This window comes from Athalia rosae, chromosome 7, assembly GCF_917208135.1.
Source record: "Athalia rosae chromosome 7, iyAthRosa1.1, whole genome shotgun sequence".
Taxonomy (NCBI): domain Eukaryota; kingdom Metazoa; phylum Arthropoda; class Insecta; order Hymenoptera; family Athaliidae; genus Athalia; species Athalia rosae.
Window position 1 is genome coordinate 11,101,360 of NC_064032.1, and position 25,020 is coordinate 11,126,379.

The window sequence follows — 25,020 nt, forward strand, 5'->3', positions numbered from 1 at the left end:
TTCCCATCTTTCATTTCCTCGTGTATAATCAGCGTGTCCGGATAATACACGGTCGAGGTTTACAATATAAAGAGAGCGGATCGGAAAATTGTTTACGTACAATTAGATAGCTCCCGTTGTTGTTCGATATTTATTGGCGGGTTACCGGGTATTATAATGTACGAGGCGACCAACAACGGAAAGAGAGAGAGAGAGAGAGAGAGAGATAATCGACCGAGGAGATATTGTACGTGTGTATAAAAAAAAGAAAGAAAATTGAAGAAAAATGAAAACGTCAATGAAGAATAATTACAGAAAACCAATTAAAAAATGATCCGTTGATTTCGGGCGATATTTTTATTTCCCCATGCGTTGAATCGACCACTCCTGCTGGCAGAGGGGACATCTGTTGTTCTGCTTGACCCAAAGTGACATGCAGCAATAATGAAAGGAATGATTGCACTCTCCCCACACAACGACGCAGTCCTGTTTTCCGTAAAAGTCTTTCTTGCTCTCGGCTTGGCAGCGGAGACAGGCGTCTGAAATCAGAAAAATGAAAAGATTAGAATTAATCGAACGCGTTTTCGGGAATATCGCGTTGCGTCGCGGGCTGCGTCGCATCTAGTGGCAACGATTCGTAGAATTTTCACCGATATGGGATTGAGAAAATTCGCATCTACTGTACATCGTCGTCCGAGGAACACCACCGCGGTGTCTCATAAATCACAATAGACGACGACGACGAAGCGTGAGGAGCTACAGAAGAGAGAGAGAGAGAGAGAGAGAGATCTGTTCCATCTCGAATTACGATCTGCTGGAAAGTTACAATATAACCCCCGTTAACGAACGTCCTACAACAACAACAACGACACAACCAACGACGAAGTCCCGACTATAATTTCACCGACGTGAAACAACACGACGACGACGACAACATCGAAACGTCGTAATTTTCAAACGTACATCGTACCCCCACGCCACACACGTAATTGACATTCAATGCAAATACGATCATTTATCAAAGTATTATTACACGTATACAAACGATATATATATATATATATATATATACATACGTATACGATTCTCGTTGTTCACACCTATATTATACAACAAACACTCGTCGACGTCGCGCTGTGTGTAACCGTACAATTAACCAATCCGATCCCAATCGATCTCTGCAGACGATGATTGGTAAAACTTCCACTCCGTATACACGTTACACGGACGATGCGCACGTACATTCGTATACATGTACGCCCGTATCGATCGATTATTGATAATGTAGGCGCAAGAGGAGATTCTTATTTTTTTATTTTTTTATTTATTTTATTTTTTACAATTATTCGACGACCAACCGCGACATCGACAATTACTCGGCGACGCCGCCGACCTCGACAGCCTGACCCGTTCCAGGGGGCCTCCTTGTGTCGACGGCGCGGGTCAACCCTTGAGATGACCGATGTGATCGAGCCTTTCGATCAAAGTACGTGCACGATATTACGTACACGCCATGATATTAATAACATCGATTGCGCGTGTAACACACGTTCGTCGATCGGCTTCATTCGAATCGTCGTACATACATACATACGGATCGGCCGTCGACGTTGAGATCCGAAAGGATAACGCGCGCGTTCATCAAAGTTTCGTCCGTCGGAAGTTTGTTCGAAAATCGGTTACGCCGCGCTTCGCAAACAATTTCTGACGGTATCGACGCTTCGCGAGTTAATCGGTCGTCGTGAGGTAGATCAGTTACTTCGGTATACGTGCAATAATATTCATTCGTCTCACATGGGGACGCGGTGGTAACGTACGGCCATCTCCGCGTGTACGTGCACGAGTATAATATTTGGACGCGACAAAGGTGGCAGCGACAGCAGTCGTAGGATTTAATCCGGTTTGTTTCCGTGGTGTTGGTCGTACGTCTGAACGGTTTTTTTTTTATTTGCCGTAGTTTTCAACCCGTTGCTCCGGCTGACGAGGAGAACGGAGATTATTGCCTCCGCCGTATCAAATGACGTCATGCGGTGCCGTTGCTTTTTTCCTTTTTTTTTTTTTTCCTTTTTTTTTAATTTGTTTCGTCAGTTTCGGTTTCGCTTCGTTTATCGTCATCGTACAGTTTACTACACATTTCAGATTGCCGTTGTTGGAGTGAAAAAGTTTCATTTTACGCGAAACCATCGACCGCTACCAACCGATGCTGATAAAACGGAAACGTGGCGTTTACCGCGTTCGCTGCTTCCGTTCGAACGGACGACGTTCAAAATCTCCGACGTCGTACCGTAATGAACGATTTATAATTACCGCACGAATATTGACGTCATTTTCTTTTCAATCGCGAATCAACGCCCAATTAAATATCGAGGAGATAACAAAAATATATATACGACGCACGTCGTTATCAGCGCCGCAATTTCTGGTATAGATTTCGCCGTGACCCGGGTCGGGCAGCTGGCCCGCGACTATCGGGGCAAAAAAATGAGGAAAGAACGAGCCCAAAGATCCTGTCGAATTATCGTTGCGAACGATTTTTTTTTTTTCTTTTTTAATTTTTTTCCCGCTTACAATGAATTTTTTTCTCAACTCCGATCGGAGATGTGTAAAGTAGTAAACACTCTCGCAGCTGTTAAGCGCACGCGCTTATCGCTCCGGATTAATGACAAATCCTGGCGGTATTATTATAATTGCCGTTCTACAGTCAATATAATGATGAATCATCGGATGTTTTCCCACGAAGGATTACGTTGTAATAAATAAGGTTGTATAATGTAATACCCACCCCCGGTATATATATACTAAGGATGATTTTCTTATCAAAATTTTATACGTTTATTGTTGACGACGACGACGACGACGATGTTATACACGATGAAATAAAAGCATACGAAATCGAACGAGAAGAAATAGATAGATATATATATATATTATACATACGCTAGGAAATGCATGATATACGATATTCACGTGAACGTTACATGCACTTTTATCTTGTTAGCGTATATCAGACAATGTGAAAAAGATGATTCGAGATTTATGGCACATCGTTTGAATTTTGTTGTTCGAGTTACCGCTTCGACGGCAATAAAAGAAAATTACAAAAATATCGTTCAATGATCGAAAGAAAAAAAAAAAAAAGAAAGATGCCACGCAAGATTAATTCATCGTCGGTCGATCGGCGAGATAAAGAGAACGCCGTATCGTCAATGAAATCATGTACCGATAGTTTTTTCAATCTTCCTAGGGATGAATTCAGAAAATATGCCTTATCCGAACGGATGTACGAAGAGGAATTGAAAAACAAATCCACTCTTCGGATTCATTGACGAGAAAACTTGCAGCCATAATTATATTTTAATCTCTGGTGTTTGCCTACATCACGTGGGTAACATTATTTTTCTTTATACCTGTATTCAAATGAACTACACAGAACCGAAAAGCGACGAATTTATTTTCGGATTCTCGCGAATAGCGGTGCAAATTAAACTAAGCGTTGTTCAATCGGTCAGCTTTGTATCTTCTGCACGTGGACACGTAATGATTTAATCGCGCGGGGGCTGCGGCGCTAAAAATTTTTCAACGATCTCGAGATAAAAATTATTTTACAACGATCAAAAAAAAAAAGGTTGTAAGTATACGTTCACGTGATAAGATGTCGAATATTTGCCAAAGAAACAGAAATTACCGTTACTTCCTGACGAACCCAACTATTTTATAAGAATCGAGTGCTACGCTGCGGAATCGTATGAAATAAAAAATTATAAACCAAAGAATTTAGCACGTGACGTGGTGTACGTATACACGTAACACGTATACACGTTTAAATTTAAACGCGATTACGTACACGCGTGTCGCTTGTTAAAATGTGGGTACGTGCGTATCGTCGCGAAGACGAAGAAGATTTCTAGTATGTAATCATCCGGGTATATCCACGTATTTGCAGACCTCGTCGCTAACGAAATTTGCAAAGTTTCGCGAATTACCGTCCAACTACAGATTTAACGTGACCCGAATATATAGGATATTCCGCATAAAACGTTTCGCGCGCCTTTTATTCATTTCTATAATCAGCCGACGTGAGTCCTTCCCTCCTCTCCGTCTCGCGAATTGAAATATTTTTGCCCCCAGATATATCGCGGCAACAGAAATTTTCGTCGATTTTTCATTTCCCCCCGTTTTTTTCCCCCTTCGCGCTGCAATGCCCAAACGCGCGCATACCTGCGTAGTACACACGATAATATTGTGCGATGAAATTATGTGAGAATAACAGGAAAATCACCATATCCTTAAATAAACTCGATGAAAAAAAGAAAAGATGCAGTTTCGTATATCCACACGTGTGTGCGCGTGTGACAATAAGGATCTCCACGTGCATCTGCAGCTGCTCGCCAAAAGGACAAATCAAAAGTGAAACACATCCCACCGCGAACGCGTGTGCGTCGCACGTGTATAAATACAATGTACAGAAAAAAAAACAAAAAAAAAAAAATAGATGATGCGAATAAATTCAATCGAAAAAAAAAAAAAAAAAAAAAAAAATCAGACGGGACAAGAATAGAACGTGGAGATGTGTGCGTTAGATTACAAGCGAAAGAGATACGCGGACGGTGTCTGAAAATACGCGTGCATTTAGCGACAGCTCATCGTCATCAGCCGTTCGGTTCTCTCTCTATTTTTTTTTTTTTTTTTTTTTTTTTTTTTCCCTCCTATAGATACCGGAGAATGTTAAAAACTCGGCTATACAATTTCTATACGGTACCACTGGCTAGGAAAAAAAACCCCGACGAGTAAAATTCTCCAGATTTTTCTTTCGTTTCTCTCCTTTTTTTCTGAATTTTTATCAAAATTTCTACCGACTGTGTCTACGCGTTTCGCTCGCAGTTGTACGGTGTGCGTATATTTGTGAATATCTAAAAATGAATCACTGTAGAGGGTAAAACGAAAAAAAACGAAGAGGGGGAAGAAAAAAAAAAAAGTAGTTATTCAATATGTATATTGGAGTTCTGTTGATGCATCTCATGGGTATATAACGTGAAAATAATCGTTCACGTCTCTCGGTATATTTCCATCGTTCTGAAACTTTCGTTATCTTATTTCTGCCGCAGCGGGTATATGCAACCCACCGTCATTACTGGTGTAAGTATATACCGTCCCGACAATGAGATACGGAAAAGTGGCGGAAAATCTTGCGGGAATTTTAAGTGCACGGTCGTCGAGCGTCTGACGGAGTGCTTTTAAAATTCCATCCGTATCGATTTTTCACCGTAGATAAATTTGATATATATATTTCCTAAAATTTTATCTCGGGTAGGATTTTTAGTCGAGCAACAGTTCGGCTTCGATTTCCTGGTCTGCAAATCCCAATGAAGTCGTCGATTATCTATGGAAAGAAAAGAAAAAAAAAAAAAAAATTCCAAAGAAAAAAGAAATCGACAAAAGTTTTTGTCAAATGAAACTCCATTAGAATTTCAAATTCTACTTCATACAGACGTCATATCGCGTATCCGCGTAAGTGGTGGGTAATGTATTTGGGAATCGATTAATTCCGCGACGGCTAATATATGGTATAGCGTATGTTGGTTTAATTTTCGGTTACAACTACGCGGCTGTATGATCGTGTGAGGTTATTTTTTCATTCATCATAAGAGTGAGCTTCGAGCGAATAATAATAAAACACCTTGGCGACCGCTTATGAAATTCGGCAAAACGAAGGAATAAAAATGGCGAGAAACGAGAGGAAAAAAGAAGGGTTGAACGAAGAGAAAGAAGTCGAAAAAAAAACGAGTGCGGAGTACGGGCGTTACAGATGTGGTAAAATACGTAAGAGAAAGATGAGCATTTTCTGACGTAACACCAAAGGTTAGTTGGCGATGTTCCTCAATTAACTTGCCTCTCGTGTCTTTGACACAAATCACCTACACGCGTATGCAGAAATTACGTGTACACGAAGAGCCGTGAAAATGAACAACGCGTATATTGTAAGATCGACCGATGACGTATTCATAATTCGAGATAATTGTACACGGCGTGATTAAAAAAAATTCTTCTTTTTCGCAGCTTTTTCCGATTCGTTGCACCTGGTAGAAGGTGTATATATATTTCGAGGAGATGATCGCTCGAATGATTATGATACGAGAATAAAAGAAAAATGGCAACGATAGCGTGTTCAGATAACGGAGAATAAGACCGGAGATAAAATTTCAAAACTTCTGATCCATCGAGCTTATCTCGATATCTGAGAGCCATAAAACTCGAAGGATCTCATGATTATATTACACATCCGTAAATATAATGATCCAGCAAAATACTATACGCCGTTCGTACTAAGCCTGACAAGTACCAATACCCGTGCAAAAAAAGTATGTACGAGGTGGTGGTATACCTATAAGTAACGTGCATGCAAACACCAAGTGGTGGTGGCGGTGCATCGGAGTCACGTTACTCAAATATTTCCATTCGTAGCGTACGCGGCGGCGGCGGCGGCGGCGGCGGCAGACATGGAAGTGCAGGAAATTAAATAAATTGAAAACAGACGGGGGTTACAGGGGAGCAAGAAATTTAATAAAAACAAAAGTAAAGAAGGAAAAAAAAAACGGAGAAAAAGATACCAGAGAAATTTCCACATCGCGTTTCCACTCGTTTGGCACGCCTTTACACACGTACGGTACGCGGGGTACATATAGAAAACCCGCGCGCGCGTCGCGTGACGACGACGCCTCGTATATCCCTCCTGGATGGCTAGGAAGGAAGAAACGAAATGACGACGCGCGTCCGTCGTCACGTGGTAATATACGCGCGCGGTACGCGGGTACACAAGCGACGACGTATGTACGTACGTCGCGAGGGGCAGTTCGCAGCAACCGATGCCCTTCGCCAATTTTGAAGGTCGCGAAATAACGTAACCACGCGACCGACGGTCACGCCCCCAGATTTTTTCTTTCATTTTTTTCCCTTTTTCGTCTCTCTCTCTCTTTACTCTCCACACTCGTAGATTTCTCTACCTCCGTATATATGTATATCGATGTCCTCTGTCTCTTCTATCCCGTCCACGCTCTACATACCTATTCTCCCAAATTCTGCACACGTCGAAGACTCGCGCGTATCGCGACGTAACGTTTCTAACGCCCGTTAGGAGCGACAATTATTCCCAATCAATCGATCGGTTCGCAGCCACCGTCGATATCCGCCGTATAACTGAGCACATGTCTCCGTCCCCCCGTACCCCAGGAACATCACGTTTCGAACGTGAAAAAAGTTACGAAGCTACAGTCGTAGCGCGGGATACGAAGAGAGAGTACGGCGATAGCGAAGCGTCGAGATAACGGAGGGAAAATTCGTTGGTAATAAAAGCAAACTTTGGGGGACATTCTCGTCGTAGACCGGCACAAGACGATACAACACGGTCGACTCGAGGATATTCCTGACTTGGTTTCGCATGGAGTTACGACCGTTCCGACGTAACTCGAACCCACACGGTAACGCGTGTAACGGGGGTTGAAACGAAAAAAAAAAAAAAAAAAAAAAAAAGAGCGCTTTTCAACCCCCTGCGGGTGGGGTAAGTAAAACCAGGTGGTAAGAGTGGACGACGTCGACGACGTCACGGGAGGAATTTGCAAAGCGTGGGCGTAATGTCCCGTAGCCCGCGCGATGTCACAGGTAGCACTTTTCATGTACTCCATGCTCCGTTTTACTCGCCAACTCTCTCTGCATTGACGATGATACTGCGAAGGTTGGAGCGGCGCGTTAGGTGGAGCGACACGCTGTAAGAGAGGAATCTGCGGCGGTGCGAGCTACGTACGGGGTCTAGGTGAAAAATTGCATGAATCGCGCGGCTACGTGTATATATGTATGTGATATACACGTGGAGCTATGCAGGTGGGTAAGTGTAGTTACACGGGACGTGGGATGGATGTGCCGAAGGCCCGAAGGCAGAAAGGTTGTCGGCTCTATATAGACGGTGAGTCGGTTGGTCGGGTACGGTCCCCGGTCGGTTCTTGTTGGGCAGTGTATTTCCAATCCTCGCGATAAATTTGCACGGCGCACGTCCACTCCCCACCATCTGTGAAAAAGAAGGCGGTGCCTGAAGTCGAGCCCGCTGAGCCGCGCGACTTGTATATAAAAGACATACCCCGCGATCTGATTAGCAAACTTCCAAACACAAAGCGTTCAATTTTTCTGTCCCGTGTATAATAAATTTAACCGCGTTCGCTCAGCCAAGTAACGTTTAACGTAACGTCGTACACACATTTTCATTCAATCAACGATACCGAGAGACGAAGATCGTCCTCCGTCGAATTCCGGCGTTGACCGCTTCTCGACGTCCAGTTAATTGTGTTGTAAAATAATTTGTTCGCCGAATGTTCCGTGAATAAAAAAGAAGAAGAGAGAGAGAAAAAAAAAACAAACGAACAAACAAACAAATAAAAAGAGAGGAAAAACAAACGGACGAAATCGAACTTGATCGATAAATGAAAAAGATTAAAGTTCGCGGTTTCATTCGTTTCGATTCGCGCGCCAGCAGAGCCGAACACACAATGATGACACGTATGTGCGCGTCGCACACACACGCGAAATAATTCATTCAACTTTGTAATACGCCGTAACGTTTCTACACATACCTTTGCTCGTCGTCGACATCGCTCGACGAAGATATCGTCTCGCGATATTCCACGTGCCACCCGCGGGGTGCAAATTGATTTGCGAAGACCTCGCACTTCGCCGACAAATCGCGCGAACCCGTGACCTCACCTATTTAACCTACTAAACAGTGCGACCACAGTCGATAAAAAACGATAACTCACGCAACATTTTCAACGTCGCGTTACGTATAAATCGTATTGAAAAAAAAAAAAAACAAAAAACAAAAAGGAGGAAACCGGAGGAGATCGGAGGAAACAGGGCAGCATCGTCGCCCGAGTCCGAAAATTTCACTCGACGACGAACCGGAGGAAAAACATCGAGTCCGAAGATCGAGAACGATGCACTCGTTAACGTAACACGTAACACGTGAAATTCTCACTACTGGTAACGAGGTTTATCGAACGTTAAAACTGCAGTTCTTCGCAAACTGTCACAACAACAAAACCCACGTGCTTGCGATTGAAAAAAAACCAAAATACAATCAAACGAAATAAGCTCTGGTATTATTGAACAATATTCATAATACACACGTAAAATATAAGGTAAAAGTTTCGAAGTGCGGATAAAAGAGATCGTTCGCGAATTTTATTTTTTTTTGGACAAAGTAAACTGAGAACACACATCACATCCACGATGTCATCCTCCCAGAAGCCGTGGCCGGTGTGCCTGATGTTCTCAAAGTCAAAGGTGAGAGCGATTCGGTTGATAATTTTTACATTACTGTAGACACCTATGGAGTTTAGGTACACGCATACAATTGGCACGAATGAATTTCGTCGGAATTTTCGTAGCCGTAGAGATAATCCCAAGGTCCTGCGGGTACGTGGGGAAAAACTGAATTACAAAAGCGTTCGACAAATTTTTGCTTTTACGCTTATTCCGCAGCCGTTATACGATTCGAAATTCGAATAATGAAAAATCGCGCGTGGTTCCTACGGTCCAAAGTGTTGGGTGGTACATAAATTGCACATGGATACCAACATATATGTTCATACATGTATACATATATGTGTTATAACTGTACATATGTAACGCACGTATACAAGGGATACGTCTCTCTGTCTCCTCTGTAGTCTGGCAGTCTGGTAGTCCGGTTAAAAAGTAGCCGCCGATCGCCGTGTGCAATTCTACGCCGTTCGTCTACTTTGCGGAGTTGACTCTCTCGCGACTGGAAAGTTCCACTGACTCCCGCCACCGGCCGACGCCGACGCCGACGCCGACGTCGACGCAGCGCGATCTCCTTTTCTCCTCTCATCCCCCTGCATCGAACAACCCGTAATTTCAAATTCGCCCGAAAAAATGGAAGAAAAAAACGAAAAAAACAAAAAAAAAAAAACAACAACATTCAGAAAACAAGCGAGAATTATTATCGAACGGGGATGAAGAGGGACCGGACCGACCAAACGGAATGTTTCGTACGACGTATCCTGCAGCCACCGTGTATACGGACGCGAGGTGCAGATAGTAATAATGACGATGATAATAATAATAATTAGTAATGAATTATGCATTCTTGAGGAGGAGGAGGAGGAGGAGGAGGAGGACGAAGACGAATCCGCAACGTAAAAGTTAAACCTTGCAGTTATCTTGCTTAATTTTTTTTCATTTATTGTTATAACGAATATAACTGAAACTTAACGCGATTTCACTTCACTGGTTTTCTCTAATCGGCAACTGTATATACGTATGTATACATTTCTACGCGAAAAGCTAATGCCGGTGGTGTGCGGGCATCTGCATAAAATCGACGCATACGTACATTCATTCACGTTTATTTGTTGTATTACGTAACTAATTGGATTTTACGAAATTTTATTTTTATCCGTTACGCGCCGTTTTACCTTTATCTCGGAAAAATCTTGCGGACAGAGGTCGAAGAAAGGTGGAACCGTTGCATCAGGTTGCGTCACAAAAGTTGCACTAAAATACGACTATTTGCACACACCTGTATGCGAAAATAAAGTCAAATCGAATGGAATGCCCGAAGCTATTCGTGATAATACATGGAAAAAAAGATGTGCAGTATTCGAGTGGATATACGAAATTACATTATCTCACACAAATTTCTTGATATGTATTTCTTTTTTTTTTTTTTTTTTTTTTCTATCAAAGGTTCATTTTAATAACAAATCACCTGAAATTCGGGAGCATTTCGTTTTCCCCGTTCGTTTTTTATTCTTTGTGCAACGTAACTGCGAATCCGCAGGAATGATGCAAAGGGGGGAAAAAAAAAAAGGGGGAAAAAAGACAAAAAGAAAAAATAAATGAGTCGAGCAAACAAGTTTTCCCGAATAACGTGAATTCCACTCTAATATTAGAATGTCAGGTAATTCTATTTCGTGTATACATACAGCGCGCACACACGTGAATGTTATGTTAATCTGACAATAATCTTACTGTATACGCTGTCGGCTATTCAAACCGGTCGACCACATCATTAAAACACCACCTGACGCGACCTATGCACGCGGTATTATGTACACGTAGTTACATACATACATACATGCGATATGTAGAATAATCGAAAGTCTATAAATAAATTTATTATTATTCGACGAATGTATTTATATATATATATGAAAAAAGTAAACGAACGGACGCGAATACGTTGGAAATCTCGATTTTCATTCTATCGGATGGTCCGGCGCAGCATCGTCTCGTGTCTCACAGAAACGCGTTACTAGTTCTTTGCTTAGGGAATTTTTCCAACGATACAAGGCAAACATACCCGTGTTCACGTATTTCAAAATATCGTGCACGAAACCAACCCCGAAACTGCATCTAAAGAGAAGACCGCGATGCGATCGTCTTCGCGACACGTCGTCAATGGTATCTCAAAAAAAAACAAACAAAAAAAAAAAACCGAAATTAAATAAGCGCGAATATTAATCGAATCGCGTCTCATTTGAAATTCTGACAATTTGAATTTGTATTCCCTACGTGTACGACGCAGCGGTTCCTTCGATAAAAATTCTTTTTTCTCCTTCATTAGTTTCAACGATAACGTTACGTTACGTCAACGACGTACGACTGCACATTACGCGTTCCTTAGTGGATACAAAAATAAATGAAACAAAATAAAAAAACATGTTTATACATTTATCACTCGGCACCGTGCAGATGGGTGGCCAGTTCACGTCCGCTGTATGTATACGTAAGAAGTCAACGATTACGCTGCAGTTGAGACACGCGTTATGAATCTACTGGGAAAAAGTCGTCCGCGAAACCGAACAGCTATGCATGATCTATACGACGGTGGGGCAGCTGTAAAATTTTATGGCACTTTTCAGAGAGAAGAGAAAAACAAAAAAAAAAAAAAGAAAGAGAATCTTTTGAATCGTGAAACTAAATGGAGATAATTTTTCTCTCGTCGATCCCTCTTGACATAAAAAAAGATGAATGGCATACCTGTACGACTACTATACTCTGTACGCAGCGCGAGGCAAATTTCGTCTACGCGTTAACGTCGTTGTATCTGCCATAGAGAAATCGATACATCCGCGCGTGCCAAATATTACGACGAAGGCTCACCCACCAACGCGTATAGGTAGATACGCAGAAATATCCGTAAGGACGGAGAAAAACAAGTCGTCATGAAATTGCGTGCACACGAGAGACCGAGTGACACCAGCAGCATCGCGTGTACATAGATATTTATGTAACTGCGGCGTACGTATCGCATGTCCAAAATGTATACCTATATACCGTGCGTGATGTACCCAGTGCAAAAAAATAACACTATCTGTATAGGAGGAGGGCGCGATACACGTTGCATGAATTTCGTTAAACGATGGTTAAAATTTTACCAAGATTCGTAGAAATTACTGGAACGTATCGATCGAGCCAAAAATATATACATAATCGTGTCTACGGGGTGTCGATAAATAATCGGCGAATAACTCGCGAGGAGGCAAAGTCGACACGCCTGGTCATCGGCAACCCGTCGGAAAACGAAGGTTTCAAGTTGCGGTCCATTCGTTTCGCGTAATGTTTATCAATTTTTTTTTTTTTTTGATTTTAAATATTACAGAAAATCAACGCGATTGTCAACGACCAGGCGCTCCGTCTCCGTACGTGGGTTGCTCGTCTCATATTATTTGTTCGAGCGCACTTTACCACCCCATCGAGTTCGGCTGAATTATTTATCAACACCCCGTATAGTCCGTGGCGCAGCGGTTGGCGCGTCTGCGTTGCATGGAACGATTTGCCATCGCTGACGTATTTTGAAGAAAAGGGGTTGTAAGGACGGTGAAAAACGAAAAAAAAAAAAAACAAAAACGAGACTTTAATTAAGAGGAAAGAGATTACGCGATTGTGGGCCTCCGATTCGCGGCTGATTGTTCGTAAAAATTGAGTTTAGAATGATTAGATGAAAATGGAGAATAATTATATAGGCTGTCCCGCGATTTCCGATATTTCCGGGGTCTCGATTTTGGAAATCATTTGCGTTCGAATACACGTGTACACGAACACGTATTCAACGCGAGTGACGCAAGCTAAACACAGTCGCCAAGATTTTTTCGTTTTCTTTTCGCCAAATTTTTTTGCATCGTTCTTCATTCTCGTTCATTTGTATCGCGTTTATTTGTTTATTTATTTTTTTTTTCTTAAGCGCAAACTTGTCTGCCTTGATAAATGACGAGGGCAAGGACGCGGAACCGCGAGCGACTCTAGTACATATTTATTTATTCGGTCAATCTGTTCAACGAACAACAAAATACTGTTTTACATATCACGTACGTGCTTTTCGCACCCGGTTATCGCACGATCGATCCCAACCCGATGCGATTTTTCACACCCCTCGGAATAGTCGAATTTCAATCGCGTTGTGAAAAATTGCGCAACGATTCGAGAAAATTGAAAGAAGAAAAGAAAAAAAAATTGAGAGAGAAATAATTAACCGCTCGATAAATATTATACCGTGATGAGAATGTTACGGTTTGCGAAAATTTTCGAATATGCACATTCGCGATTTCGAAGCCACTCGACTATAGGAGTTGATACGAGGAGAAAAATAAGCTGCGTGTGAGATTCAGCGTATTCGCATGCGTCATACGTGTAGGAAATCCAATATAAAAGCCCGTTATAGATCGTCTCGAAAAAATCTGTTCATAGCACAGGCATAGATCTATTGGACGCATAGGTTATACTACGATAGATATCGTAGCACAGCTGGCGACTACTATATTGTTTTATCACGGTCTTGACATTCCGTTGGAATTCGATCCCTCGTGCCCGCGTTAATTCCAACGAACGTTATCATCGTCCGCGTACGTATGAAAGTCTCACGCGGTTCAAAAATTAAGTAATCGAGGAAGGGGTTAGCGCCTAAGTTACTGCAACTCATCCGACGAGTTAACGTTTAGAAACTCCGCTCGATATACCTCAGATTGGATTCATATTTGCTCTGCTCGTTTCCGCTGAAAAGTTGATTGGAAGAAAATTGAAAAAAGATTTTCATTTTCGAATCGAGAGAACAAATAACGATCCATACCCACGCAGCAAGATTGATTTTTCAGAATAAAAAATATTCAAACAACTGTTATTCCGTTGATATAACACTATATAATTGATATAATAATGTAGCGCGCGTATGTTAAGTAGTAACGTTTTGCGTACGTTTGACCTGAAAATGAAGTACATACAATAACGGAGGACACCCGTGCACTTATCGCGTTAATAATAAAATAATGACAATAATATTTTAAAATAAGAAGAACTCAAAGTTCGTCACGAGCAGCTGACCCTTGGATAGGTTATCGTTGTAGCTTTGAAACCCATTCGAGGGGAAAAGTCATTTGATCGAACGTCTGCAACGGCGGCAGCATCACGAGAAATTTTTATTTGTGTACAGCGAAGTAAGAATAATGTAAGTTTAACCCGAGATTCAAACCCTGCATCACGTTCCCAACTCATTTCCCATTGGTTAATTCGTTCGCTCAGATATCGAATAATAAACGCTCGATAAAAAATACGTATAAATACCACAATTCTCCACGTTCACCCTTCAATCGATTGACAGCTCTCTCTTCGCTCCGAATTTAAATCAGACTAAGCGCGCTCGGAATCGAAATCCCCATAAAACACCCGCGGACATACAGGTGCGATAACGAGCCAGAAATAGAAAACGCTCCAATTTTCACTTATCTCCGAACATCCGAGAGAAAGAAAAGAGTGTGTCCGATACGTGCGATACGAACGAAAGAAAGCTGTGAATTTTTTTCCCCCGTTGTGTTTTGCCTGACTTCAATTTTTTTCTATCTCTCAATTTTCAGGAGCGAGGGATCCTACCGCGCCAGTACACGAGGGTACCGACGATCTCGAGATCGGAAACGGCGAATTCAAACATCGTCGCCGATTGCGCGTCCAATACGACCCTCGCAACGATCCCGAGCCCCTTCACGAGCCAACTGACCTTGTCAAACGACAAAAAGTGTCCGGAATCGGTGACGGAATACCCAGAGCCGGCTCACTACTATGCCGACAATTTGTTGAACAATCAAAATCTGAAAAAGGCCAAGATTTACAACGAGCATATTCAGCGTGAAGACCCGAACGCGGATCACAAACAACTGGATCCATTGCTGCAGGATCACGGAATTCAACCGGACACAGCGAAAATGTTTCACTCGCAGGAATTTCAGGTGAAAATGACCTCCGGTCCTCCCTTCAAGTCCTACTTTCAAGCGGAGGTTGCACCGCGTCGTAGATGTCACTACATCCCTCAGGTGAGCGGAAAAAATATAAAAATTCTAGAATAGAAGAAGAAATAGAAATCCAACGATTTTTTTTTTTTTCTCCTCTCCTTTTGTCAACATCGAATCGGTTCGGCCGTACCATAAATTACACACGATCGAGAATAAAGTAGGGAAAAATAGTTGATAACTAAATTTGCATGTTACCGGGCCTCGATAACGATGACATGGCATAGAAAACGTGTTTTTATTCATTGGTCGAGATTTTGCCGGATTTTTTGCTATAACTTCTTTTTTTTTTCCTCTTCGCTATCATCGGACGTCGTACGAGTTCTTCTGGTTCCTTTCATACGCGTTTCAATCGTCGATCTATCGATATACTATTGGTAACGAGCTGTGTAAAAATATTATCATATTCGTCGCATTCGAAGACGGAGAGAAACATTGATCCCAATAAAATAAGGGAATCGACGATGAAGTGGATTAAAACGAATAACGTTTGGCGGGATCAGTTCGTACTCAACCAGGCGAGTAACGTAGAAAATTAAAACAGCTATTCTAAAAAACTGCCAAGTTGGATGAGAATAACTAACGATTCGATGATGAGAGTTGGGCCGCGACTAAAACTGATCGATATTGTGAATTTTTTTTTTCTTCAAAAAGCGAAGATCAATTGGCAATAACTTGGCGATTCATTCACATTACCAAGGTCGAATGTATGCTATCAATTCGAGAGAATCGTCCATATATTTTGCTCCGTCAATTACGAAATGACCATACCTGTGATTAACTTCACCGTTGAAAAACGTACAAATCAATTGAAGTCGAGATCAATCGCATCTATACTTTTCATACGAATTCATTCTTATTGGCATTCAATAACTCGTTCGGCAGATCAGGTTTTTCAAGCCCAGCTGTTCAATTTGCCTATCGTGGCCTTGAGATGAATGAATAGATGCGTAGAAGCTGTAGAAATATTACGCGTGGTCATCAACGGTCGACTTTTAGATTCTATCTATCTAACGAGTATTGATTTATTTAAAAATTATCCGCGGCCCCGTTAGCTTCTGCAGTTGCGTAGGAGCTGAAACTCATTACATAATAGTCGAGTTAATCACAAACGTGTGTTCGCCGGCAGCTGATTTAGATGGTGAAAATGGTAATGAAAAGTGAGCTTGCATCGCGGCTGGATGGGTATAGGTATACCCTACCATGCGATGAAGATCAAGTAGTAAAGCTCGTCGTATGTCCGGCGCCGACGATGTGACCGTAAAACACGTTCGGCCGATAACGTAGATCGCTACGAACCAACGATAGAGCAAAAGACCGGGAAGTTGAAAATCTCACGTCCGTCGATGAGGATAAATTTTTGGCGATGTCGAACACGGCGGAGCTGGATATACGCGAGATCGAGTGTTTCGTCGACTTGAACTTGAATGACGAAAAAAGGGAGAAGGTAAACGGAAAGAGAGACGTGACTCTGAACTTGACTCCGTGCATAAAGAGACGCGTCGCGATTCAACTCGATCCGCATCAATTATCCGTCATCATCATTCGCTGAATAGCTCTGGTCCATACGCTGCACTGATATGATGCACTGCCTCCGAAAGTGCACTAAGATCGTTTTATGTATAGCCCTTATTAGCGCACCTCACTGTGCTCAATAAAACCTTCCCCGTTTGTCACACCGAGCTATATATAGACGAACGGATAGATTCGTAACGCTGGTATTCGTGAATATATATAAATCAAAACGTCGAGGTGTTGGACGCAGCAAGTTTTAGTCGGCTATTTAGTTTCGTGTACGTACGTACGTATGAAACTGTGTGCAGGAGGTTTCGCGGGCCATTTATATGGTCAATTACACCTCGTCACATATCCACCTCTGAACTGAGTGAGTACGTATAAATATATGCCAATCTCCGAGTTCTACGTACATCGTATCTACACCGTGTCTGGGTACACGATGAACAACGTGCACCGTGCGATACGTGAGAAGCCGGAGGGTCGACAACTGCGATCCTAAAAAGCCGGCACAGAAAAGTTGAACGTTTTCAAATCCAAAGTTCTTCGGGTTCGAAAATCTATTTTATACGGATACTCCGAATCCAGGTAACCAAAATTCCCAGGGATGGGATACTCCGAGGTACCTCTGGCGTGATTTACAGTGAGATTGTGAAAAGAAAAAGAAATAGAAAAAAAAAAAAAAAAAAAAAACGGTACTACTGTGCGATGTGCACGAATTCGCGTACGAGATAAAAATAAAGTAGATGTGAAACGTTTCCGCGGTGTATGTCTGCAGCGACGAGTTGTTAGTGGATGATGATGACGACGACAATAATGGTGATATAGGTGATGCGGAGGGCGTGGAGGATGGATGGGATGGATGGACAACGGTCAGGGGTCCGGGTTTGGTCTGGGGATTGGCGGTCAAGAAGGGTAGCGGGAGGGGGGGAGGGGGGAGGGCGAGCACGCTGCCCCCCTAATGGGGGTTTCTATATAAGAGTACGAACTCTCAACCGAATAGTGTCAATAGTTTATTATACTTCTCGGATAAAGAACAACCGTCGATAAACTCGGGAGAGAAAAAAATTCATTGCAATCGTACGTTGTATCGCCGTCAACTCTAACACCGAAAGTCAGCGATATCTTATTCGGTTGAGGGTTGAAAAAAGGAAAAATACCTATATTTATAAGTAAAATAAAGTGCTCGCGAGGGGCTAGAGAGTTTTCATAGATGAAGTGATAGTGTTTAACTTTGAGATAAGCATTGATAATATCGGAGAATTTACTTGGTCCGATCGATAGGTATAATAATCGATTTTCAAAAATGAAGTTTTTGATACGCGCCGACACCCACATAAACATCGAAGTACCGGGAAACGAACCGAAAGCTATATGCACCTTCAGTCAGGTACATACGAAAATAACGGAAGACCTTCTCGATCGTGTGTGAATTAAAATAAGGGAGGATCGATCGATAGCCGAAAAATTCAAAAGATCTGTCAACACCTGTTGCACAAATGTATAATCTTTCTTCTATTCTTTAACGCAGGTCATCGCGGCTATTTCCGTATCCTTGGGTTCGATGGTTGTTGGTTTTTCAAGTTCTTACACTTCACCGGCTCTACCATCGATGAAAAATGAGACCTCTTTGGCGATGAGTGCTCAAGCGGTAAGTTGACATTTTATATCAGAAATCAATGTTGAAGAGCGCGAAAATATGCGATTTTCACACGCTGTTCTTGGTCGTATGATACAATAAATCTCTAGAATTCAATCTCTGACGGAATACAACGATATATTTTTCTCTCCATTTGTTACATCCTCTTTTTCCAATTTTTTAGTTAATGAATGAATGTTTGTTAATAAAAAACTATTATCTAAAATAATGAGCGTACCAGTTGAACCTGATTCGCGAATTTTTAACATTACACATGAAAAACGTGTACGAATTTCGAGTTTATCTGATAAATAAATTCAAGAAGAAAATAAATCAACTCGGAATTCTTGAAAATGATAAGAAGAAAAAGAAGTGAACCGCCAAAATAGTTGGCAGATGAAGATCTATCGCTTGCGAATAATAAGGAAACAAAAATAGTCCTATCTAACACCCCTCACAATCAGTGAAAATAAATCATTTTTTTAATTGAGTTTGATATGCTTTTCTAACGTATTTTGACCTCAGGAAACCGAATCTTGAAGAAAAATTGATCCATCTCTGAAATTGACCGAGTTATCGCCAATTTTCAGCTTTTTGGGGTCAAAAATAAAAAATTTATTTCATGGTCTATCTTAATGCAATTTGAGCTCAGGAATCAGAATCCGAAAGGAAAATTGATCTATCTTCGAAAACGACCGAGTTATCCTCATTTTTTCGCATTTTTTGGCACAAATTTGAGGATATCTCGAAGGGAAAAAATCGTAGCTCAATTTGGACAACGGATTCGTGTTCCTCAGGTCAAAATACATAAGAAAAGTGCCATACGATCAATTTTAAAAAATAAAAAATTTTGGCCAAAATTTGAAAAAATCGTAAGGGGTACCCCTTGGAAAAATCTCAAATTTTGGCCAAAAATTTTTATTTTTTAAAATTGATCGTATGGCACTTTTCTTATGTATTTTGACCCCAGCAACACGAATCCGTCGTCCAAATTGAGCTACGATTTTTTCCCTTCAAGATATCCTCAAATTTGTACCAAAAAATGCGAAAAAATGAGGATAACTCGGTCATTTTTTCAGATAGATCAATTTTTCTTCCGGATTCGGATTCCTGAGCTCAAATTACATTAAAATAGACTAAAAAATCAATTTTTCATTTTTGACCCGAAAAAGCTGAAAATTGGCGATAACTCGGTCAATTTCAGAGATAGATCAATTTTTCTTCCAGATTCGGATTCCTGAGGTCAAAATACGTAAGAAAAGCGTATTAAACCCGATTAAAGCAATGATTTATTTTTTGCTCAAGAGTCGAATTTTTTTTTGGTTCTTCAAGAGTAATCTGACATATAATCAGCTCAGGAATCCAAATCTGAAAGCCAAAATCATCTACTCATGCAATCTATCGAGTAATCATTAGGTGGAAAAAATTTTTTACTTATATTTTATACATTTTTATTTATATAGAAGGATATATAATGATGTATCGATGACGATTAATGTCAATGATTTCTCGTTGTCGTCGTCATCGTCGTGACAAATTTATACATGTAATTTAGCGCGAAGACACCAATACGTCGCGTCAGATACGACGCGCGATCATTGCCATCCAATTGACAATGAGCATCGCTAACTAATAAAATAAATTTCATCGAATCGAGCATCGTACGGCCCCGTCGTCTTGTAAAACGTACATTACGCGTCCGGAGTATAGTAATTCGTCGGCATAATTGAACGTGATATTCAGGGTCGTCGTGTACGCAATTGTATTCCGCGCACGATCAGAAATTTCGATACGCTGCAGTAGGAGGTTTAAAAGGATCCCAGCGTGTACGCAACCGGTGCAGCGATGAGATAATGACATGCAACTCGCGTTCGCGAAGGTCACACCGCATGTACGTTCGATCGGTGATAAATAGATAAACTTCGCGAGGGATGATCGACAAGTACAACGATAAATGAGGAGGGGGTGAATTGAAAAAGAAGAGATATAGATAAAAATCGATTTCGTTGCCAACACTGCTGAGGTTTCATCCGTCCACGCGCCCCGGTGTTGTTTGCGAATCGACAAAAATAGGCGAGATTCGATTGTCCTTGATGTACGTACGTAGCTGCTCATGTGGGAAGGATAGGGTACATACCCTGACCTCGGGGTGATCTCGTAGATTTTCATCGAATTTTCACAATCTGATATCGTGATTCCAGGCGTCATGGGTAGGCGGAATAATGCCGCTTAGTGCTCTGGTCGGTGGCGTACTTGGGGGGCCAATGATCGAGTATCTCGGTAGACGTAACACAATTTTGGCAACGGGATTCCCTTTCATAGGAGGTAGGAAAAACATAAAATCTCACTATCTCTTAATCTGTGTGCGCCGATCTGGTTTCTCATTATTTTCCTTTATTTTTCGCAGCCTGGCTTCTCATCGCCTTCGCGACGAACATCGTTATGATTTTATGCGGTCGCGCATTCAGTGGTTTCTGCGTGGGCGTAGCCTCTCTATCGTTTCCGGTTTACCTTGGCGAAACACTCCAGCCGGAAGTACGCGGTACTCTTGGACTGTTGCCAACGGCGCTGGGAAATGTCGGTGTGTATTAAAAAGACAAGAGCGACGAAGACCCCCACCGATCTTCGAACGATCTTTTTTCTATATTCTTTGATTTTTGTTTCTCATAGGAATCCTATTCTGCTTCATCGTCGGGATGTACTTGAACTGGTCGAATCTGGCTATAGTGGGTGCGATAATACCGATCCCTTTCATGATCTTGATGTGCCTAATCCCGGAAACTCCTCGTTGGTATATCGCTAAGGGAAACCGGGAGAGAGCTCGTAAGTCCCTTCAATGGCTTCGCGGCAAGAATACCGACGTATCCGAGGAATTAGCAGCGATTGAAAAAGCTCACACGGAGAGTGAGAGGAACGTGACGCGAGGTGCCTTCAAAGAATTGCTGAAAAAGGCCTACGTCAAACCCCTCCTCATCTCACTGGGACTCATGGGATTCCAACAACTCTCGGGAATAAACGCAGTTATATTTTACACCGTTCAAATATTCGAGGTTTGTACTACATCGGCTTCCAAAAATTGAATCAATTTTTGAGATTTCTTAGAGACCCAGATCATATATCGAGCCAACGTTTTGCTTTTTCTAATTTCAGGACGCCGGAAGCACGATCGACGGTAACCTCAGCTCAATAATAGTAGGAGTGGTGAACTTTTTATCGACATTTATGGCCACAGCATTGATCGATCGTCTGGGTCGTAAAATTCTTCTCTACATAAGCAGCGTGTCAATGATACTGACGTTATTCATTCTCGGTACATTTTTCTACCTAAAAGAGAGCGGTACCAATGTCGAATCGTACGGTTGGATTCCATTGGCAAGTTTTGTTATATACGTAATTGGATTTTCTCTTGGATTTGGACCAATTCCATGGCTGATGATGGGAGAAATTTTACCGGCGAAAATTCGTGGTTCGGCGGCGAGTGTTGTCACCGGTTTCAACTGGGCGTGTACATTCATAGTAACCAAGACCTTTATCGACATAATAGCCGGGATCGGCGCCGGGGGCACTTTCTGGTTATTCGGCGCCATAACACTCATCGGTTTGATATTCGTTATCGTGTTTGTACCGGAAACGAGGGGTAGATCATTGGAAGAAATTGAGATGAGGCTAACTGGACCAGTACGAAGGATGAGCGCGGTAGCAAACATAAAACCTATGCCAACTGCTTGTTAAGGGTTTTCTTTAGTGATTTTTCAAAAAAAAGTTGGCAGAAACGGACTACGGTTGACGAAGATCTAAAATCCGTACTCGAGATGACGACGGACCTTGAAGTGGGTGGTTGCTCCAATCGATAGAAAAAAGAAAAAGAAAGCCCAGAACTGACAAAATTTTTTTTCTTTTTTTTTTTCATACTACCAGCTTGGAGTGAAGTGTACTTCGATCGATTTGTTTCATATTGAGATTCGAATATGCGGTGATGTATATAAAAATGTAGTGTGATAATTTACAAGATGCTGGTTAGAGAAAAACAATTTTAAGACGAAATGACAATTGCTACATACAAACCATCGATAACTTTTGCGCAAGACGATATAGTAGAATTCGTTTTTGTGATATCCTATTTCTTTTACAAATACATCTTCATTTTTGACGTCTTTCATTTCATATAAATATTAGGTAGACGACACGATGCTATAGATAGTGCCTTCTTGAAATAAATGGTATTTTGAGGCTACGAAATGTTCCATAATATACACAATTACATACGCACATAGAACAAAAAAAAATGATAGAAAGACAAGGTGCTAAAATACTTAACAATGAAACACCGCGTCCTTTAATTGTTATATAAAACTGTCGGCGAGGGGGGCTGAATATAGTATTGAGAATACTGCGTGTGTCTAGATGGTATTCATCCTATTAACTACGATGCACATTGTATCGCACCTCGGATATATTTATATTTGTTCAGATAATTTTTTGTTATTTTGCATATCATCATATATGAAAAGAATCTCAATTTCTATAATCATTGCTATGATCACTATTAACTATGAAATCATTGCTATTCATTTTTTCACGATGGTTAACTAGATGCATAGTAGTTTATCTGTTTCTTGTTATTGTTGTTATTAATAATATCATTTTATTATTACTAGGGTCATTGCCATCATCATTATCATTATGGTTCTTTTTTTTATTGTCGTTTCTCTTCTTGCAATCCTACAGTCTCTACCTCAGAAAAAGTAATATTGCGCATAAATAACAAATAGTAATTAAAATGATCAAATATGTTGAAAAAAAAAAAATATATATACATAAATATTTTATAATAATAATTGTTCCTCAATGTTTGAATGATAAGTGATTTCAATGAATCACAAGAAAGAATAATTATTAGCAGAAAACCTTCAGATATAATATATGATAAGCGAATGCACAAAGTTATAGATATATTTTTGCTGATTTATAAAAATTATGTACATACGTATATATTTAGCTGATAGTTGTACATTATGTTGAGGTGGTAGGTAGATCCACCGAGATTTGAAAGGAAATTTCAAAGACTTTAGTGTGTAAAAAATTACTCGTGTAGAAGCTTAATAAAATCACAGCTGCCTATTAATTACGAGACGAAAAACGAACAACATGAAAGCAAAAAAAAAAAGGCACATGAATTGGAAAAACTGATCTTTTACGAAATGATGGAACACCATTGTGTAGTACTTAATTTTGAAGAAAGAAAAGTTACTTGTGACAGAACACAAAGATTTTTGTATGGTCTTGTTCAATTTTGTTCGAATTAATTTTTATAAGTAGTAGCTGAATTCATGTAGGGAACAAAATTCTTTCAATATATGTGTACTCAATAAATACTGGAGACGCATAGGAATGATATATCTGAATTTAGCAGACAAAAAAATAATGATAAATATGTACAATAAATACGTATTTTCATATAATTCCTTTTTACACAAATATGTTCGATAATTCCATTCAAAATAGTGTAAAAAATTCAGTTGTTTATACATATTGTTAAAGTACATGAAATATTTTTATAAATGCAGATATGAATGAATGAATAAATGAATAAATAAAATGAAAAAACATGATTTTACTTTACCAACTCTAAAATATCAAGCAAGACAAGATGTAAGATGGTATTAACCAAACAGAGAACGAACAAATCTCTCGGACTAACTGGAATGAAATCCTGTACTTTGGTGCGTCGACAGTAGCGCGACAATGAAATAAGAATACAGATGCCATATTAGGTAACAGAAAGGATGATGCAGATGATTAGCGAGGAAAAGCATTGCCTATCCCCAAATTTTCCCACAACCACAACAATGATACAAACAAAGCAAAGCGAGGTTAGCTACCACTTCTTGTAAAAGCACAGCGATGTCTGAATATTATGATATTGTGAGACTCACCCATGACTTGGACTCGACATATAGCGCAGGTGTCACATTCGACATCCCAGCTCCACATAGCGACAGCGTTCCATTTTTTCAATGTAAAAAAGTTATCTGTCTTCAATCCATCGCCGTCCCCACGATCCAGGTTATCTTGTTCACTATCAGCCATTCTGTTTCCAACCTTTGCAAACCAAATTCTCGGCACTTTATTTTCGTCGTTGTCTCTTCTGGCCGTTGTTCAGCGATACCTGGACACAAAATTGTACTGAAATATATGCTCCACTCTCATTTCAGTTACAGCCACCCAGATTTGAAATGTGAATAATACGTACTTTTGCACTCTGAGGAGACAGCATTGAACCCACTGCAATCAACTCCAGTGATTGAACCAGAGTCTCAGATGATAACAACGGATTTCAAATAATGATAAGAAAACTGTCTTTGTCACCTATATTGTAAACAAATTACTCAACTCGACAATGTTGTTACCTCCAATCCGCTTGAATAATCTCCTGAGTAATGGAGTAATGCCTTTTTGGTGTGTTATGCAGCAGCAACACCAACAGCAGCACTCTACGGCAGCACTAGCAGCATCGCCATCTGGGAAAACTTTAAATACCAA

General features: G+C 40.8%; 2 protein-coding genes across 4 annotated transcripts; one reads left to right on the forward strand and one right to left on the reverse strand.

The window, feature by feature from the left end:
- On the reverse strand, positions 1-24,917 carry LOC105689620 (RING-box protein 2). The gene is made up of 3 exons (XM_012406774.3): positions 24,731-24,917; positions 24,414-24,646; positions 1-518 (listed from the first exon to the last, which is right to left on the reverse strand). Exons 2-3 carry the CDS (start codon positions 24,565-24,567, stop codon positions 337-339), a joined length of 336 nt encoding a protein of 111 aa, XP_012262197.1. The 5' UTR covers positions 24,568-24,646; positions 24,731-24,917; the 3' UTR covers positions 1-336.
- LOC105689619 (facilitated trehalose transporter Tret1) lies at positions 8,104-23,939 on the forward strand. Of its 3 annotated transcripts, XM_012406772.4 has the most exons (7): positions 8,104-9,306; positions 14,895-15,347; positions 18,370-18,489; positions 20,679-20,802; positions 20,885-21,058; positions 21,148-21,527; positions 21,628-23,939. In XM_012406772.4, exons 1-7 carry the CDS (start codon positions 9,253-9,255, stop codon positions 22,207-22,209), a joined length of 1,887 nt encoding a protein of 628 aa, XP_012262195.2. In that variant the 5' UTR covers positions 8,104-9,252; the 3' UTR covers positions 22,210-23,939. The 3 variants fall into 3 exon arrangements, with proteins under 3 accessions (XP_012262195.2, XP_048514784.1, XP_012262196.2); XM_048658827.1 differs by lacking the exons at positions 8,104-9,306; positions 14,895-15,347 and adding an exon at positions 15,460-15,841; XM_012406773.4 differs by lacking the exons at positions 8,104-9,306; positions 14,895-15,347 and adding an exon at positions 17,786-18,228.
- Positions 24,918-25,020: the final 103 nt, after the last annotated feature.

Excerpts from the sequence above, each read along its gene's own strand:
- LOC105689619 (XM_012406772.4), top strand. The coding sequence starts at position 9,253 with ATGTCATCCTCCCAGAAGCCGTGGCCGGTGTGCCTGATGTTCTCAAAG. Across the intron at positions 9,307-14,894 it reads TGATGTTCTCAAAGTCAAAG|GAGCGAGGGATCCTACCGCG; the intron begins GTGAGAGCGATT and ends CTCAATTTTCAG. Across the intron at positions 20,803-20,884 it reads GGGATTCCCTTTCATAGGAG|CCTGGCTTCTCATCGCCTTC; the intron begins GTAGGAAAAACA and ends TATTTTTCGCAG.
- LOC105689620 (XM_012406774.3), bottom strand. The coding sequence starts at position 24,567 with ATGGCTGATAGTGAACAAGATAACCTGGATCGTGGGGACGGCGATGGA. Across the intron at positions 519-24,413 it reads ATGTCGAGTCCAAGTCATGG|ACGCCTGTCTCCGCTGCCAA; the intron begins GTGAGTCTCACA and ends TTCTGATTTCAG.